General features: G+C 36.6%; 2 protein-coding genes across 2 annotated transcripts in view; both read right to left on the bottom strand.

Annotated features, from left to right (window-relative positions):
- Positions 1-18,282, bottom strand: part of LOC107525578 (uncharacterized) — an 85,703-nt gene that overhangs the window by 45,108 nt on the left and 22,313 nt on the right. Inside the window, exons 10-13 of the mRNA XM_087816139.1 lie at positions 14,605-14,669; positions 12,750-12,856; positions 10,726-10,837; positions 7,388-7,487 (exon numbers count right to left, since the gene is read on the bottom strand). Of these exons, the coding sequence (XP_087672265.1) occupies positions 7,388-7,487; positions 10,726-10,837; positions 12,750-12,856; positions 14,605-14,669 (384 nt within the window). The remainder of the gene's footprint in view (positions 1-7,387; positions 7,488-10,725; positions 10,838-12,749; positions 12,857-14,604; positions 14,670-18,282) is intronic.
- Positions 2,379-2,761, bottom strand: LOC107525579 (NADH dehydrogenase [ubiquinone] 1 alpha subcomplex subunit 5-like). Its single transcript, XM_087815964.1, is given in 2 exon segments — positions 2,379-2,401; positions 2,404-2,761. Coding segments are annotated over 2 exon segments (348 nt in total). The 5' UTR covers positions 2,729-2,761.

The raw sequence follows: 18,282 nt of genomic DNA, 5'->3' as shown, positions 1-18,282 counted from the left end.
AATTGATGCTGATGCCTTTTAGAAATGTTGCAAGCCTCATGGGAAAGCTGCTGCCTGACCTCTGTACGGCTGATAATCTTAATCTGTTCTGTCTAATAACAAACGATATCGTGACTTTTGTTTATCGCTTCTGCTTCCTATTCTTTTCACTGGGTCATCCCAAGTTTTTCTCGCCCACAGAGAACTGCACAGAAACTCCGGGTAGCTACTATATAATGTTTAGGATAAGCAGCAGCTTGAATGAGATTTTTAAAAATGAAGTCAAGAGAATTTTAAGGAGTAGAGAGTCTTGATAGTAGATATGCCCTTTTGACCTCTATGAGACCACAGTATAGAAATGATCTGTCCATGACCTACCTCGATCCCTGAGAGTTCTCCCTGCCCTAACTTGTTCTGTTATAGAAAAGAAAGTGGCAAAATTAAATTTGAATGATGGATTTTCTACATGCTATTACTGACATCTCGTTACACAAAGTTAATTTGGAGTAGTATCTGTCATATTATCAAACTACCCGGATCTGGACCCTGGGTTTGTGCACAAAGTAGTAATATGCGTTCACAGTATTAACCTCCAATCTTGGTTCTGCTGAGTTCAACTACATGTTTTTAATTATTCTATTTCCTCTAAATTCAGAAGATAAAACGAAAAGGAGGGAATGTAGCAAACTGTTAAACCAAGGACCTTTCTTAAAGTGTTTTCCAACACACTTATGAGATCAGTCATAATATTTATATGTACTCAAGCACTTTGAAATCTCAAGCTGCTTTAACCAGCTGTCATTTTGGTGTCAAATTCCGGTCATTTTAATGTGAAACAAAGGTCAACAGAGGGTCTGTCTTATTCTTTTCCTATTAGAGAAATACTTTATAACTACTGAACTTTGCCTAAACTCCTAACAATAAGTCCCAATTGCCTACTCCTGCTATCTGGGTCACATGGGATTTTATGACTGTTCACAAATAAAATACATAGAAATAAAGCAAAGTAAGTGTCAAATTAATAAAGTATTATCAACAACCAAAAATATACACAACCCAGTACAGTCTATGCAAATTTGGCATTGATTATTAAGAAACATTTATATCTAAGACTGATATCCAGTATGTACACAATGCCAATTCAATTTTCTCTGTATGTAAAATAAGATGACATAGTCATTTTTTTATTGCTTATTCTAGAAATTACACTGTAAAGATCAGTACAAATTTTGCTAAATTGCTGGCCTTTTAAAAAGATTTATTTCTAAAGATTATTCTCTGTTTGTTGTAACCCCAAAATAATACTATATTTTCGGCCAACATACATTTCTGCGTTTTTTCTAGAATTTTGACTTTCGCCTTAAAAATTTTTGCTAATCCGCATCAGGGTAATGAATTGTACAGTATTATTTTATTATAAGAATTAGCCATCATATTTAAGAATAAGGGCTTATAATTATGCATTCAAACCATGACAACTGAGGAAAAGTATTTCAAGGTACCCATCTGGTTCTATTTAAGTGAGGTTTAGCCCTTCCAAGTGATACATTCACTCAGTTCTATTTTGTTATTTGCGCCTAATTCATTCATTGAACATAAATGTACTGAGAATCCACTATGAGCCAGGCACGACTCTTGCTACTGGGGAGTTGATAGTGAATGGTAACTATTACTTACCTTCCTTGGAGAACTTACATTTTAGAAGGGGGAAAAAGACAGTAAAGACATGACACATAAATAATATAGTTGCAGACAGTGGTTGATAAAAAGAAGGGTAGCAGGTTAGAGAGTAGCTCAGAGAGGTGCGACTTCAGTTGTGGTGATCAAGACAGGCTTCTCTTTATCTTTTTTTTTTTTTTTCTTTAGAGAGAGAGGAAGGGAGAGGGATAGAGAGATAGAAACATCGATGGGAGAGAAACATCACTGATGGGCTGCCTCTTGCACCCTTCTGGGGGTCAAGCCCATAGCCCGGGCATGTGCCCTGACTGGGAATCAAATGGTGAACTCCTGGTCCCTGGGCTGATGCTCAACCACTGAGCCACACTGGCTGGGCCCTCCAAATTCAAGCATAGCATTTCCATATATAAGATATATTTATTCACACCAACTACTTTTCTAATGATTAAAGCAATGATATTCCTCAACTTGCAGCATCTAGTTTCAGCCCCGGCCACTTGACTGAAAGTGTTTTGGTCAAGATCACCAGCACCATCCTTACTCCAAAATCAAATGGGAACTTTTTTTGGTTTTTACCTTATTTGACCTTTTTGTCACATGTGACACCATGGCCAATGCATTGTTTTTGAAATACTTTCTTTCCTTGAATTTTTTTTTTTTTTATATAACAGAACATTTAATTACATCAGTTTCCCTTCAACACACAAGTCATTTGGTGATGATTACATTGGCCATTTCCATTGGTGGCAGGAGGCTCTTCCACTAAAGGCTCCCATGGTTTCCATTGTACCATTTTTCTCGCCAGACTTAATTCATTTTCAGCCTGAAGAATCACCTCTTCTATTTGGCCACCCTGAAGCTGGTCTTCTAATTTTTTAACATCTGGTTCCACTTTAACCATATCCAGCTTTTCATTTGTTATCTGTTCAGTATATTTTCTATATGCTGAATTTTCAGGGATTTGCTCAAGAACATCAAGAATTTTTGTGTACAGTATTCTTAGCCTCTCACGAGGACTCTCACATACAGCCAGTCCCACAAGGCCAGTAGTCTTCTTCAGCAAGCCCGCCATAACAGCGCTGGGCAGCCAAGGACACCTTTCTTCAAATTTTTAAAAGCCTCTGTCCTGGCTCTTCCCTCCTCTGGCAGGTCCTTCTAAGCTTATTTTGAAGAATTCTCTTTTGGAAATACTTTGCATGCTGATATGAAATTATTACCTATACATTGATGTCTCAGTGGCTCCCTACCAGGTATCTCCCAAACCTGCTTCTCCCATGTTCTCTTTCTCTGTGAGTGGCACCACCACCCACCCAGTGGTCCCAGCTGATTCCAGAATGATCCTTGATGCGCCTCTTTCCCTTGCTTCTCAAATTCAGCTCAGCCCTGTAAATTCAGCCTCCTAAAGGTCTGTAATCTCCCTTACGATGAAAAGGGGGGAATAAATGCTGGGATAAATAGTCATAAAAATAAATTTGATAGTCATTAAAACCATTACATTTCACTTATTAGAATGAATATATCCCACTTTAGAAGGTAAGGAGTGATCGCTGATCACTTAGTAAACTATGCAAATGTCTAATGACTATGCTGTTAACCTGAAACCAATATAATATTGTATGTCAACTGTAATTCAAAAATTTTTATTTTTATTTTCAGTAGGTCAGATGGTGATAAGCACCCTCAAGAAAAATAAAGCAGAAAAGAGAGACAGGATGTGTAGAGGATTTTAGGCAATATTAAAAAGGAGGGTCAGGTTGTTCTCCTGTGTTTTCAAAACTGAGTCTGGGAAAGAGGACTTCTTTTCTTCTGTGATCTCAGAGTGGTTTGGATATGAGCCTGGGAGCTATCAGGGGCTGCTGCTCCAGCTTCTGGAGAAGCTGGTCTTTACAGCTAAGGAAGCTAGGAGTATAAAAAGTGCTTATTGTCTATTGCAATAGAAATTCAAAGAAAGAAATAATTAAGCAGGCTATGTATAAACACTAACTCCACCTATATGGATTGTCCACAAGAAAAAGGGTATAAAATACATTCAAGAGCTCTGACGTGACATCTAAGTATAAAATCTAATTAAACACAATCTAATCCAATCACTCTATTTTAATCATCAGGAAAGAGAGGCCAAGAAGACTAAAACAATTTAAAAACAAGACCTTTATGTAACAGTGTTAAAGTAAATTCAGATATAACAATGCAACATTATTGAAATATCCAGATTACTGTTAGGATTTACTGCAATTAGTTTTCTCTACTTACTATGCATGTGCTTCAGATTATAAAACCAGAAGCTCATTTGTATGATGAACCAAAGACTATCGCATTGATCAGCTAAAACTCTTCACATATTTCCCACAATCTGATTGCCAACACTGCATTCCACATAAATTTTAGGGTGAGCCACTGATTTTTGATTCAAGGAGAAAATGGTAGATTTTTCCCCCCTATTATACAAGCTATGTTCATAAAGTATAAAATCATATTGATTGCTAAAGACAAAATATATTTCAGTGCAATAATGTACTTTCCAAAGGAAGATGTTGTCTCTCTACCAACACAGTCAACACCCAAGAAAAAAGAGCAAGAAAAATATTCAAGAAAAATATCAATGTTATATTTTATGTATGACCTTTCAAGCCAAATCTGATTTGGCTTGGGAATATAATTTGGGGCAAAATGCCTGGCAAAAACTGTTAAACCACTGCATCCCTTCAAGTTCCAATTCAACTGCTTTCAGATTTCAGATCCTTCCCTGAAACTGTTTTATTGTTTGTTTACTATTAGGTCTTCATATACCTCTATTTGCTTTATCTCTGTAATAAACTTTTAAGCTCCTTGAATGCAGGGGCTCGGTCTATATGGCATTTGTATTGCCTACAAAACCTTCCACAACAATGACATTCACAAAATGAAAGCCTGAAAACAGATGAACAAACGTCACATCACATACTACATCACACTAGATCTTAGAATCTGCATTGGTCACAGATCGGGGTGGCTGACTGCTAAAACCAATTCTCTCCTGGCCATGCCTGTGGGACCCCTTCTCTGATTAAAGACTCCACTCCTCTGGCCACAAGAGCAGGCACTCAAACCAAGCTTGCCTGAAAGAGTCCTTCTTCTGAACCTTCAAAACTGAGTCTGGAAAGTTCTTTTCCTCTATGATCTCAGACACGAGCCTTGGAGCTATAGGGGTTGCAGCTCCAGCTTCATGGAGAAGCTGGTCTTTACAGAAAGCAGAGAGGGGATACAGTGTGAGGTCAGATGAGTCAGGCACTGCTAACGCCAGCTTCATCCCTGCTCGTCCCACAATTAGGTTGTAAGAGTGAATAAATCGCATTGACTTACTTTCACTAGTTCATGTAAGGATTCCATCACTGGAAGCCAGGATTCTAACTAATACAGATGCAGATTTGTATCACTGTAAAGACTCTTGGAATCTATGAGGTCCAAAACCCTCATGTTAGGTATTAGGAAAATGGATCAGAGAGGTTAAGCACCTTACCTAAAGTCTCACAATGAAATTGTAAGGAAATAGGAAACCGTGGCAGATTCTGCAGGCAGGCTCACCCTCATTCATTCTAACTCCAACATTTCCCAGTCTTCTTGCAGCTAGGGTGCCAGCATGTGACTAAGTTCCCGGAAAGCATAGGCATCTAACCAGAACTGGGGTGAGAAATGATCAACGAGAGGTGGGCACTGAATGCAGGGAGCTTGTATCTGCTGGGGATCAAGGTGGTGGAGCCCTGCGTTCTCCTGAGACAACTAAGGGGGGCTCTGTCACACAGTATCCTACCTGCCTGGTGCCGCAGAATCAATCTCTCTCTCTTTTGCTCTCCCCCCCCTCCGTGTGTGTGTGTGTGTGCTGTGTGTGTGTGTGTGCTGTGTGTGTGTGTGTGTGTGTGTGTGTGCTGTGTACTATCCAAACTGGATTTATGGCTCTCCCAAGATTCTGGGAGCCACCTAATAACTTTCAATAAATCTCTACTTAAACTAGCTGGAGTTCTGTTTAAGACCAAAAGCCCTGACCTACATAGGATCTGACACCTGGACACAGGGTGCTGCAGTCTGAAATATGGGACTGGATTACTGGGGGAAGTGGGGCTTACAGCAGCAAAGGCACAGATACTGACTGGAAATCAGAAAGCTGGTAACACTTATTATGCAATGATGTAAAATTTTGTCCAACTGCCCCACACTGTGCCTCAGAAAGTAGACTGTGTGTTGTGATTGTTCCATTAGAAGAAACTGTAACAAAAAAATCTGTCTTAGAATGAGGACATTTAATAGTACCCAGAATTCCTAAACTCCTTCTCAAATTCAGCATCACTTAGAAATTGTTTTTAGCTACATCACAAACTAAAAAAACAGTGAACCATATTACGGATTTCATTTCTCTCAAACCTGAAGATTAATGGAAACTATAAAGGGACTATCTATGAAGTTCCTATGTTGAAAATGGCAATCTAAAAGCATCAATAAAAAAGTAAAATGATGAGCAATATGATGTCTGAGAAGAGATAGGAGATTATATACTGTACAAATATTTCACTGAGGTCATTTTGCATTTTGCTCATGTGTATTGTTTTGCAGCTTAAAAATACTTTCACGTTTCTCTCCCACCCCTCCTTCCCCTCACCCTCCCTCCTCCTCTTCTTTCTTTCTGTCTCAGTCTCTCTCTTTCCCTCTCTCAATCTCCTTTCTTAACCAGCATTTGTTATCTCTTTCTTTTTATAATTCTAACAAGTGTAAGGTGACATCTTACTGTGGTTTGATTTGCATTTCCCTGATGATGAGTAATACTGAGCGCCTTTCCATGTACTTGTTGGCTATTTGTAGGTCCTCTTTGGAAAAGTGTCTATTCAAGTCCTCAGCCCATTTTTAATGGGATTATTTGGGGGGGGGGGTGTTGCTGTTCAGTTGTATAAGTTCCTTATATATTTTATATATTAACCCCTTTTCAGATATATGGTTTGCAAATATTTCCCAAGTCATAGGTTGCCTTCTCATTTTATTGAGAAGTTTATTGTCTAATGGAGTCCCACTTGTTTACTTTTGCTTTGTATTAATTTCAAACTGTAAGTCTTGCATTGCCAAAATTCAATTTCCCCATTTTTCGTCATGGGTATAGGAAAAGGGAAGTGGAAATGGAACAGAACTTTTCCCCTTGACACTGACATTACTAGAAAATTTTACTTCTCTCCTTAAGAACCAAAGGATGGCACTTGCCTTCTCTCATTTTACCTACTTCACCTCTTTAAGGCCCAATCTCTCCATATGTGCAATGTGGGAATTCAAGGCCTTTCAAATACTGTATCCCAATGAGAGAGTAAGTTCATTGGATTAGCAAAACTGAAGCCTTGAGAGGCCTGGTCCTGTGATGGTGGCAAGTCAATTTCAGCTGTGAGGGAAGAGCAAGGGCACTGCAGGAAAGGGTCCTGCATGCCAGGGTGGGTAGAGTGGCACAGGACAGCACGGGACCTGCTCAGAGAGCACTAGAAGAGACCATTCTGGGGAAAAGGGACCCTAATGTGGGGAAACTGGAACCCAGGGTGGGGCGGTGGCATGGGCACAGCAAAGCCATAATGAACTTTACCAGGCGGCTTTGTCTGGGATTATCACCTAAATCCACCATTTTGCATATTCAAAGGGATAATTAATGAATATTATAATTGATGATGGTGATAAGAAAGTAAGGGATTCTCAGAGCTGTAACTGCAAAAATATGTATACTTACCCATTCCAGTCCCTGCTGGTGCAATTTCTCTTGAAAAAATTTCCACTGCCCTCCTCTCTTTATGATGTACTGAAAGCCAAAGAACTCCTTCACGAGGACCCTACTGACAAGAGTAGAAATTAACACAGGCAGAGGTCAAAATGAGGCACAAATCTGTATTTGCATACCATAAAAGAATATTTTTTCTGGACCATATAAATATTTCTGGTATGCATGTTTACTATAAGAAGTTTATTATTATAAGTTTTCCTGATTATGCCACACATGTCCACAAAAATAAACATCTTATTAAAAATAGACGATAAAATTCTTCGTCCCCTTGAAATTAATAATAATTATTTTTATCTTACGAATTTAACTTGACACATGGTAGAGATAGGTTGGAAAATTGCTAAATTGTATGTGTAAAATTCCTTTGCTGCTTTTTCCATTTATCTTCCCTTGTACTTAACTGACGCCCATTACTTGCTTTCTTTTTTTTAAAGGGTGACAGTTTCTTAGTTGTTGTGGTGTTTTTTTTTAATCCTCACCTGAGGATATGTTTTTATTGATTTTAAAGAGAAATGGAGAGAAAGAGAGAAACACTGATTCGAGAGAGAAGCATTAATCGGCCACCGGGGGTCAAACCCACAACCTGGGTATGTGCCATGACTGGGAATCGAACCTGCAACATTTAGTACATGGGATGGCGCTCCAACCAACTGAGCCACACCGGCCAGGGTGATGCCCATTACTTTCTTCATATGACAGATGACTTTAGATTATATGTGTAAAATTGCTATAGCTGCTGAAGAATATCTGCAACAAAGATGACTCATAATCCTTGGGTACTTCATAGAATGAATCAGTTACCCCAGTTGGAAACAGAATTAACTATAAAAGTGCATAAATAAAAACGCCACTTAAAAATTTTAAGAATTCAGTAATCACCTTTGAAACCTGTGGTCATCTGGAGGTTCATTAGAAAGAGTGAAATTCTGCCTGGCTGGGCGTGGCTCAGCGGTTGAGCATCGACCTAGGATCCAGGCGATCAGGGTTCGATTCCCGGTCAGGGCACGTGCCCGGGTTGCGGGCTCGATCCCCAGTTGGGGGTGAGCAGGAGGCAGCTGATCAATGGCTCTCTCATCATTGATGTTTCTATCTCTCTCTCCCTCTCCTTTCCTCTCTCTGAAATCAATAAAGATATATTTTAAAAAAAAAAGAAAGTGAAATTCTAAGGTCTAGCTCTGCCTCTTATTCTGAAGATCTGCTTGTCCTTAATTGTTAATTCATGTCTCTATAACTTCATTTTCCTTTCCAGTAAAATGCAGATCATATCAGCCTTCTAACTACTTCATAGTTACTAAGATGAAATAATGTAGCATTAGATGCAAAATACTTCTTCAAGTACAAATATGAGATATAATTACTTTAAAAAGAGCAGTAATTAAACTTCTACTTTTCCCATTATGGGTACTGTCAATCTCTCTCTAAAACCAACTTAATGAATCTGACAATTTAGTTATGTAACTAAACAAAGGTTCACGGGCACATCATGAAAAATAGATATTATGTTCTATTTTCAAGCAAGCTTTAATGAAGAGCCCTTCCAAACAACAGAGTAAGCGCTGGCTTTCACAATAACCTTTCATTTTAAGTTCTGCATTCACTAAATCTAATTCAGTCAATTAAATATGGCAATTAAAAAATATGGCAATTAAATCACCTAGCAACTAATAGAGCACACATTTCTATGTACAGTGAACTATCTACACTTTGACACCTGGTTCTTGTTTCTGGGTTTTATCAAGCACCTAAAATTTCTCATATAATTCTAAATAGCCCCTAAGTTTATATCCTGACCTTACCACACACTAGCCTACAAAATAAAACACAGGAGTTCCTGGCATTTCAGGGCTTTATAAAATGAAATGAGTAACAGGCTGCAAAAATTCTGAAACCAAGAATTCTTTCTCCAAAATAAAATATTTGGCCAGTATCTCGTTGAGCTTACTGTTATATAGAATAGAAAGTTCCTAAACAGAAAAAAGTCTTAATAAAGATTTGGACACAGATACTTGAGATATTTAATATATCTAAGACTATAAATAACAATATTATTTTTCTCTTCTAAAATGTAATGAATTATCTTATGTTTACTCAAGTCTTCATAATCCAGTTACAAAGAGTTTACATCTTTTTAATCAACTCTACATAGAAATGAAACTCTTACTTGTAGTGGCTAAAAGTATAAATGCTGGAAAGAGACAGTAGGGGGTTCAAAATTTGGACCTGCTCCTCCTCATCAGCTGTTTGACGAAAGGCAAATTATTCAATCTCTCTGTGCCTGAGTTTCCTCATTTATAAAATGGAAATACCAATACATATACCTTAAAGGGTTGTTGTGATAGCTAAATGACCACAAATAAAGAACTTAGAACAGTGCCTGGCACATACTAACCTCTCAACCAGTGTTGTGATTGCTACTGTTATTTCCCATACATTTTCCCATCTTTGATTAACACTTAAGTGGAAGCAGTAACTATAGGCCAAAATATCTACAAATAATCAGAATAAATAAAATGGCCAAACCTCTGTGAATATGACCACTGAAGTTAAAAAGTCCTAAAAGTTATTCAAAAGGGTTAAAGATGTGAATAAAAAGTTATATAAGACACACCTGTAATAATGCTGTTAGAAATATATGATAGAGAAAAAACTACCTTAACAAAGTCAAATTAATTATCCATAATTTAAAGAGACAATGATATGACTTCATTTTGTCTAATTTGACCATTCATATTTCTAAAATAACCTCAAAATGCCTTGGATTAAATTAGATTAATGAAATTGATTTTTAATGGGTGGTCACAATAGATTTGACATACTTTATATATTACATTCTCTCACACTCTTTCTAATGAATAGCTAGAAAATTTCCTGTAAAAATGGAAGAAATATTATTTCTATTTTTGCTGCAAAAGAACAACATATATTAAGAACTTGTCAGAAGTTAAACATTTAAATATTCATAGCTCTCTAAACACTTTTGCAGAAAACCATATTTGTGACATCCAAGAGCCTAAACATAACTCAAATATTAAATGTGTGGTAAGAAAGGGAGGAGATGGCATTAGGGTAAGTCTTGAGATAGGCAAATAGAAAATTCACATTGAATAACAAACTTGTTGTAGAACATACATTTAAAAAATACATACTATAGCATTGAAATAACCCAAAATTCATAACCCATTAAACCTTAGTCAGATTGGTCTTTACAATACTTTCATCAGTACGTGATTAAGAATATTCCAAACCATTCACTCTCATTGGAACAAGAAATGTGCTGTTCTACTTACTCCATTTAAATGTGCTTTAGCTTGTGCTCCATATGTTTCTTCAGATCCTAAAATTTGTACATGAACTTCACTATAATCTTCTAAGCCAGCTTTTTCAAACATAAGACGAGTTCTGCAGCAAAAAATATGTAACCCCCCCAAAAATTTCGTGAATTTATGGTAGATCAATTCCAATATTCCCTTAGTTTTGGTTCCTGATCAAGATCACCCATTCTGGATTTCAATAACAATTACAGTTGAAGGACTAGGGCACTTTAGGGCACTTTTGGGTATCAAGTCACTCCTGAATATTAGCTTTAGCTTCAAACCACAACATTTGGTATGTGATAGCCTCAATTTCCTTATTTTCTAAACAGTCTAAAACTGAAAAGTTTTCTCTTTGACCCAATAATTACATGTGCGAGTACTTTTTATATTTCTAAGGGATTAGAGTTTATGTTTTTTGTTGTTGCTTAAAGTTTTATTATTAATCTGTTGTATTACATATGGTCCAAGGATGCGGTCTGTAAAATTTCTACTTTCTGAAATGGATTAAGGTAGGCTTGAGGATGCTTGGAAACGAGGTACATACTTGCCTTTGGGGGGAAAATGTTCTACCTGTAGCTATTAATTCAACATTATTATATTATCCTAATACTCTATGTTCTTTTTTAGTCAACTTGATAAATTCTAAGATCTGTTAAACAATTGTATTTCTCTCCATTTCTCTCTATGTAGCGAGTAGTTCTGGCCTAAACGTCTCAATGCTATGTTATTTAGCACATCAGAGTGTACGACTGCATGACCTTTATTGTGTGGGATACATTTCGTGCCATTTAAAGTCTACTTTACATTCATGTATCACCCCCCTTTATTTTTTTTCCCTTCTCATTCTCCTCCTCTTCTGCTTCCTCACCTTTCTTCCTATTCTTTGCCTACTCTGATATTTTTTACTTTTTTCAATGGCTGTATTTCAATGTGCATCGTAACACTTAGCTGGGCATTGATTTTAATCTATTTTAAGATTATCTTTTAATTGAGCAGTTTATAACACTTACGTTCCTTTCCACAACTCTGATTTTGACTTTACTTTTGAGATCTTGTTTTATGCTTTCTGTTCAATGTTTGCTTTGTTTTCTGACTTTTGGAACAGTCATTCATCCATTCAACAATATTTACTGAAGAATGTGTGTCAGGTATCGTGACAGGTAACTATGTTTTCATTGCTTTTATTTTATTTAATTTAAATGCCTAAAAGGTACTTATTTTTTAGATACAGTGGTGCCTCGGTTTTCGAATGTAATCCGTCCCGGAAGCCCATTCGAGTTCTGAAACTGCCCAAAACCGAGGGATCCACAGCCGACAGCTGGGCCTCAGGATCCTGCCCTCAGCGGGAGCCGTGGGGCATGTTCGACTTCTGAGGCAGGTTCGAAAACCGAAGCATTGCCTTCCGGGTTTACGGCGTTCGTAAACCAAAATGTTCGTCAACAGAGACGTTCGAAAACAGAGGTGCCACTGTGTGTGTATGTATGTGTGTGTGTGTATATACATATATATATAATATATATAATTTATATATATATATATACATATATATATATATATATTTTTTTTTTTAAGAAAGGAGAACTTTCTGGGACAAACAAAATGATCTCCAGACACCAAACGCTTGTAGGAACCATATGACCTGTGAATGGGTCGGTTACTTCTGATTCTATTGCCAGTGTGCACTATGTTAACTTTCTAAACATAATTTTTAGGTTAAGGAAAAAAAGTGTAAGTTTTCTAGTAGAATTTAGCATCCACAAAATTTTTCTAATACCTGTTTCTGGGCATCTTGCACACTAAACTGTAAGATTGTTGGTGCAGGGCTCGTTTGTATCAGTACCTGTTGCTTGACATACAATGTGCTGAATGAATATATAAATATTTTCAGGGGAAATGTTAAGTGGTCATAATAATGACTTCTGTTAAATAACTTGGTCACTGACATGCTTTAAATTTAGTTAGACTAGAGAACCCGTCTTTTTGTTTTATGTACAAACCTTTTCAAAATACTTTCAGCTGTTCTCCTTCCCTTTTCAGTTGCTTTTGGCCCTCCCATTGGGCAGACAGCAGTTGCTCTGAAACCGTCGTGGTAACAAGCACTCACCTGATGACATAAGGTTACAAATATAAACAATGGTATAATCTATGCCAACAATATGCCCTAGAATGAACCATCTGACTACTGATCAGAAACTATCTCATCTATTTCAAGTATATCAATAAGTAAAGTTGCCTTTTCTTAAATGAAATAATGACTTTCACAGAGGTGAAGTGGAAGCTTTAAAAAGAAATGATCAGGAGTTAAGGTTATAATAGAAATCTAATTTCATTGTAGAAACTTAGAAAAATATATAAAAACTGTTTTAATCCAAATTGTGGCCTTACTTTTAATGGAGATGTGGCAGAGAATAGGTCTATCACAGAGGATCTCAAGAAACTCAAAGCTCTAACTGCAAACATTAGTACAGATCTTATAAGTATTCGCTAAAATTATGGAAGAAACTGGTCCAACTGTGAAGGGACATCCTAATTACCAAGTGACAAAAACAAGAGACCAACAACTCTAGAATAAGTTGAGACTTCAAGTTCATTATAAAAAATATGAATGCAATAAAATATTTAAAAACTTCACTACATAAATAAATAATTAATTACAACTATATTTGACCATTATTTCTGTATTTAGAAAAACATTTTTGTGGCTTTAAATTGTATTGCTATTTAAGCTTCCAATCAAACTCTTTCTTCTACTTGGGATGAGAATTTGGAAATGCTCTATTGAAAACAATCTAAATGTCCAACAAGGATGTAATGATTAAGTGAACTGTGATATATGCTGATAATGGAATGCTATGGAACATTTTTGAAATAATATTAAAAAGTATTTAATCATGAAGAAATGCTCTTAATGTTAAATTAATACAACTGAAATATCTAAATATGTGTTCATATTTGCATGTGACTGCCACCCTTTTTTGTTTATGCTGGTTTGAATTGTTTGTCACTTGCAATAAAAAGTCGTAAGTAGAATATTTGTAGGTTATTAATAAAAAATCCATTTAAAAAACTTTATATTAACAGTCTGCCTTTTTTTAAACTGATGCTTTACATTTAGAAACAGAATCACTTTGTAGCCTTCAGAGGCCTTGGTAAAGCAACAGGATAAAAAAAAAAAAAAAAAAAAGCACATTTGCCTAAATTTTGTTTTCTACAATAAACGTATCACATCTAAAATAGTAACACAGCCCTGACCAGTTTGGCTCAGTGGTTAGAGTGTCGGCCCTCGGACTGAAGGGTCCCAGGTTTGACTCTGGCCAAGGGCATGTATCTTGGTTGCAGGCTCCATCTCCTGTGGGAGGCAACCAACTGATGTGTCCCTTTCACATAGACGTCTCTGTCTCTCTTTCTCTTCCACTCTTTCTGAAAAGCAATGGAAAAATATCCTTAGGTGAAGATTAAAAAAATAAAAATAAAATAGTAACATTATTTTTAATATTGCACAGATATATGTTCTCTGTATTAATACTTCAAAACCAACCCTAGGGTCCTTCTCTATGATGCTGTATAATTGTGGTACTAACATACACACCCGTAGTTTCATATAAATAATGATTACCCTAAATTTAAGGAATTCCACAGTGTAAGTATAATTATAAATTCTGGAATTTATATATACCAATTAATCTTACCAATATCAAGAAACCAAAGTTGGGCTGTGGGCTTATCTGCCTACTTTCTACAGGAAATTAATATCTTATGCCTAATTAAATCCCCTATCTATTGTACAGAGGGCAATTAATGTGCTTCCTCTCGAACTCTAAACAGGTAGCAAAATCACACAAGAGAAAAGACCTTATAAAAGGAAGAAGGAGGTGACCCCTTTGCTCCTTGAACCCGCACTGCTCCACCTTCAATACCTAAACATTAAAGAGAAAAACAGGATCACTTATTTTAATACAAAATTTGTTCATTACTTTTAATACACAGCTGTGCTCCTTAGATGAACTCAAAAGTTAAAGAATGGAGAATATTAGAAATTTCTCTAAAACAAGAAATGCAACTTATTTTAACTTGCTATCTATTTAAATTACATCATTGACAAGATCACAACAGGCCTTTTAAGCTTCTGAGCACATCCTTATGAAGTGAAAAGATCTTTATCAGCCTCACCAATAAAACTGTCATTACTTAGTGAAGTGTCAGAAAAGTTGGGCTAATTACAGCTTAATACAGTTCACATTCTCATCTCATAAATGCAGTTCTGTGCCATTTTATATATCTATGCCCATTAACTACAATCTCTCTCTGAACTAAATAACATCTGAAACACTACTCAGGGTGAATAAATTATAGTATGAGAATAAAGTGGGTGCTAATAAGAATGATTCTAAGCAAGAAGATGTTTATCAGTGGATTAAATAATATACATGCCTGAGTTATTTGGTAAATGTGATAGATACATCATAATTTTGCAGACAATGGGTAACTTTCAAGAGAAGCAAAAATCTTAGCTACTATCTTCAGATCATTGAAAGCATTCTAAGAGCTTTTAAATCTAACTTATTTAACAATATTGCACAATAAATATAAAGAAAACTCTTTAAATACTCAAAACAAAGATCATAAAGGTATTATAGCTTTATCACACTTTTATCTTTAGTATCTATTTGATCAAACAAACATTTCCCTTCTGGGAGCACAAAACTGTTGAAGGAGCAAGGACTTGAAAATCAGGGAGGCTTAGATTTAATTCCCAGTTTAGCTGTGTGTTCTCAGGCAAATTACTCAACTTCCCTGTCTCCCTTTCCTCTTCTGTAAAATGAACATAAAAACTACTTGGCAACAGAGCTGTAAAGATTAAATACTTATAAGGACCCTATCTCACACCATGGCAGTATTAATATGACAGTTAGTGCTCACTTTTCCTCTTCCCTTCTCAGGTGACCCTTCGGAAACCTCATGCATTTTTAACTGAATTCCTAGCTGCAAACTATTCAAGGTGAAAAACATTATAGCTGACTCATTTTCTACAACCCAAAATGAATCTTTGAAAGGCCTTAGTCTCTAAATGATTTGAAACAATATTATTTCAATAGGGTCAATAAAGCTCTTAGAATTTCTTACATTTTATGACCCAGTTAGCTTTGTCTTTAAGTGCATTTACAAGTATTGGTTTAAAATCAAGAAGCCAAACAAAAATATAACTGAACTTCTTAATTCAGGAATATAATATAAGTAAACAGCCTGCGGTACCATAAAGTCAGCAAAGTAAACACTGGGAAGAGATAGTTGGCCTTGCTGTCTGTTAAGCATGTCAGAGTACGGCATCTAAAAATATTTGAAAAATCTGCCTAATTTCCATCTGTTATATTTCTCAGAGGATAACTAAAAGTTCATGTGAAAGTTCACGGTAAGTTCAAATATGTCATATCAGGGCATTTACAGGGTAAAAGTTCACTGGGAGTTTATTATTATTTTTTAAAGACTGAAGTGGAAAAAGAATAAATATGCTAATTGAAGTTATTTTATATTGCATTTTGATCACCGCATTTTTAAGCATCATAAATACAAAATATAAAATGTAAAAGGCCATGTGCTATGCATAATGGCAATGATGATGATCGTAAGGACGAGGCCTAAGATGGGAGCCTTGGGACTGTTCTTAGAGAAGCAGCTGTAGATCAATTTTGGTTGTTCTCGATATTATTTAAAGAACAAGTTTTCACATTTTACACGGTATTGAGTACTTTGTTTAAACTACAGGCTTAGAAACAATAATATAGAGACATAGAGAAAAGAGAGGAACATCAGAAACAATAAGGGAGTGCAGGCCCAGCACATTTTATGATGCTTCCCTTTCCCGCGCTTCACAGACACTGCACTCTACAAACTGAAGGTTCGTGGCAACCGTGCCCAGCAAGTCCATCGGTGCCATTTTTCCAATAGCATTGGCTCACTTCCTTTATCTGTGTCACGTTATGGTAATTCTCACAGTATTTCCAAGTCTTTCACTATTATTATATTTGTTATGGTGATCTGTGATAAGTCACCTCTGAGTTACTATTGCGATCGCTTGGGGGAGCCATGAACCATGCCCATGTAAGACAGCGAACTTAATAAATGTGTATGTTCCGACTGCTCCGCTGATGGACTGTTCCCATCTCTCTCCCTCTTCTGGGGCCTTCTCAATCGCTGAGACACAGAAATACTGAAATTAGTCCAATTAATAGTCTTACAATGGCCTCGAAGTGTTCAAGTGAAGAGTCACAAGTCTCTCACTTTAAATAAAAAGCTAGAAATAATGAAGCTTAGAGAGGAAGGCAGGTCAGACGCTGGGATAGGCTGAAAGCTAGGCCTGTTGTGCCGAACAGCCAAGTTGTTAATGCAAAGGAAAAGTTCTTGGAGGAAATTAAAATTGCTCCTCCAGTGAGCACATGACTGATAAGAAAGTGGAACAGTTTTTACTGCTGATATGGAGAAAGTTTTAGTGGTTTGGATAGAAGATCAAACGAGCCATAACATTCCCTTAAGCCAAATACTAATCCAGGGCAAGGCCTTGACTCTCTTCAATTCTCTGAAGGCTGAGAGAAGTGAGGAAGCTGCAGAAGAAAAGTCTGAAACTAGCAGAGGTTAGTTCATTAGGTATAAGGAAAAGAGCCATCTCCATAAGATAAAGGAAGCAGTAAGTGCTGATATAGAAGGTGCAGCAAGTTATCCAGAAGATCTAAGCTAATAAACTGGCTACACTAAATAACAGAATTTCAATGTAGACAAAACAGCCTTCTATTGGAAGAAGATGCCATCTAAGACTTTCATAGCTCGAGAGGAGAAGTCAGTGCCTGGCTTCAAAGCTTTAAAGGACACGATGACTCTCTCCTTGGGCAGTAATGCAGCTGGTGACTTTAATTTAAAGCCAGTGCTCATTTACCATTCTGAAAATCCTAAGGTCCTTAAGAATTAGGCTAAATCTATTCTTCTTGTGTTTTATTAGTGAAACAACAAAGCCAGGATGACAGTAGATATGTTTACAACATGGTTTACTGAATATTTGAAGCCCACTGTTGAGACCTATTGCTCAGAAAAGAGTCCTTTCAAAATATGACTGCTCACTGACAATGCACCTGGCCACCCAAGAGCTCTGAGTGAGATATACAGAGATTACTGTTAGCCCTGGCTGGGTAGCTCAGTTGGTTAGAGCGTCGTTCCAAGTACACCAAGGTTGCGGGTTTGATCTGTGGTCAGGGCACATACAAGAATCAACCAATGATACATAAATAAGTGGAACAACAAATCAATGTCTCTCTCCTCCTCCTCCCTCTCTCCCTTCGCCCCCTTCCTCTCTCTCTAAAAAAAAAAAGAAAGAGAGAAAGTAATGTTGTTTTCATGCCTGCTAATACAATATCCATTCTTCAGTCCATGGATCAGAAGTAATTTTGACTTTCAAGTCTTATTTAAAAAATACATTTCGTATAGCTGTCATAGATAGTGATGGATCTGCGTAAAGTAAATTGTAAACCTTTTGGAGAGAAT

Source organism: Miniopterus natalensis, chromosome 4 (assembly GCF_054644295.1).
Source record: "Miniopterus natalensis isolate mMinNat1 chromosome 4, mMinNat1.hap1, whole genome shotgun sequence".
NCBI classification, from domain to species: domain Eukaryota; kingdom Metazoa; phylum Chordata; class Mammalia; order Chiroptera; family Miniopteridae; genus Miniopterus; species Miniopterus natalensis.
This window is presented reverse-complemented; position numbering and strand designations above follow the sequence as displayed.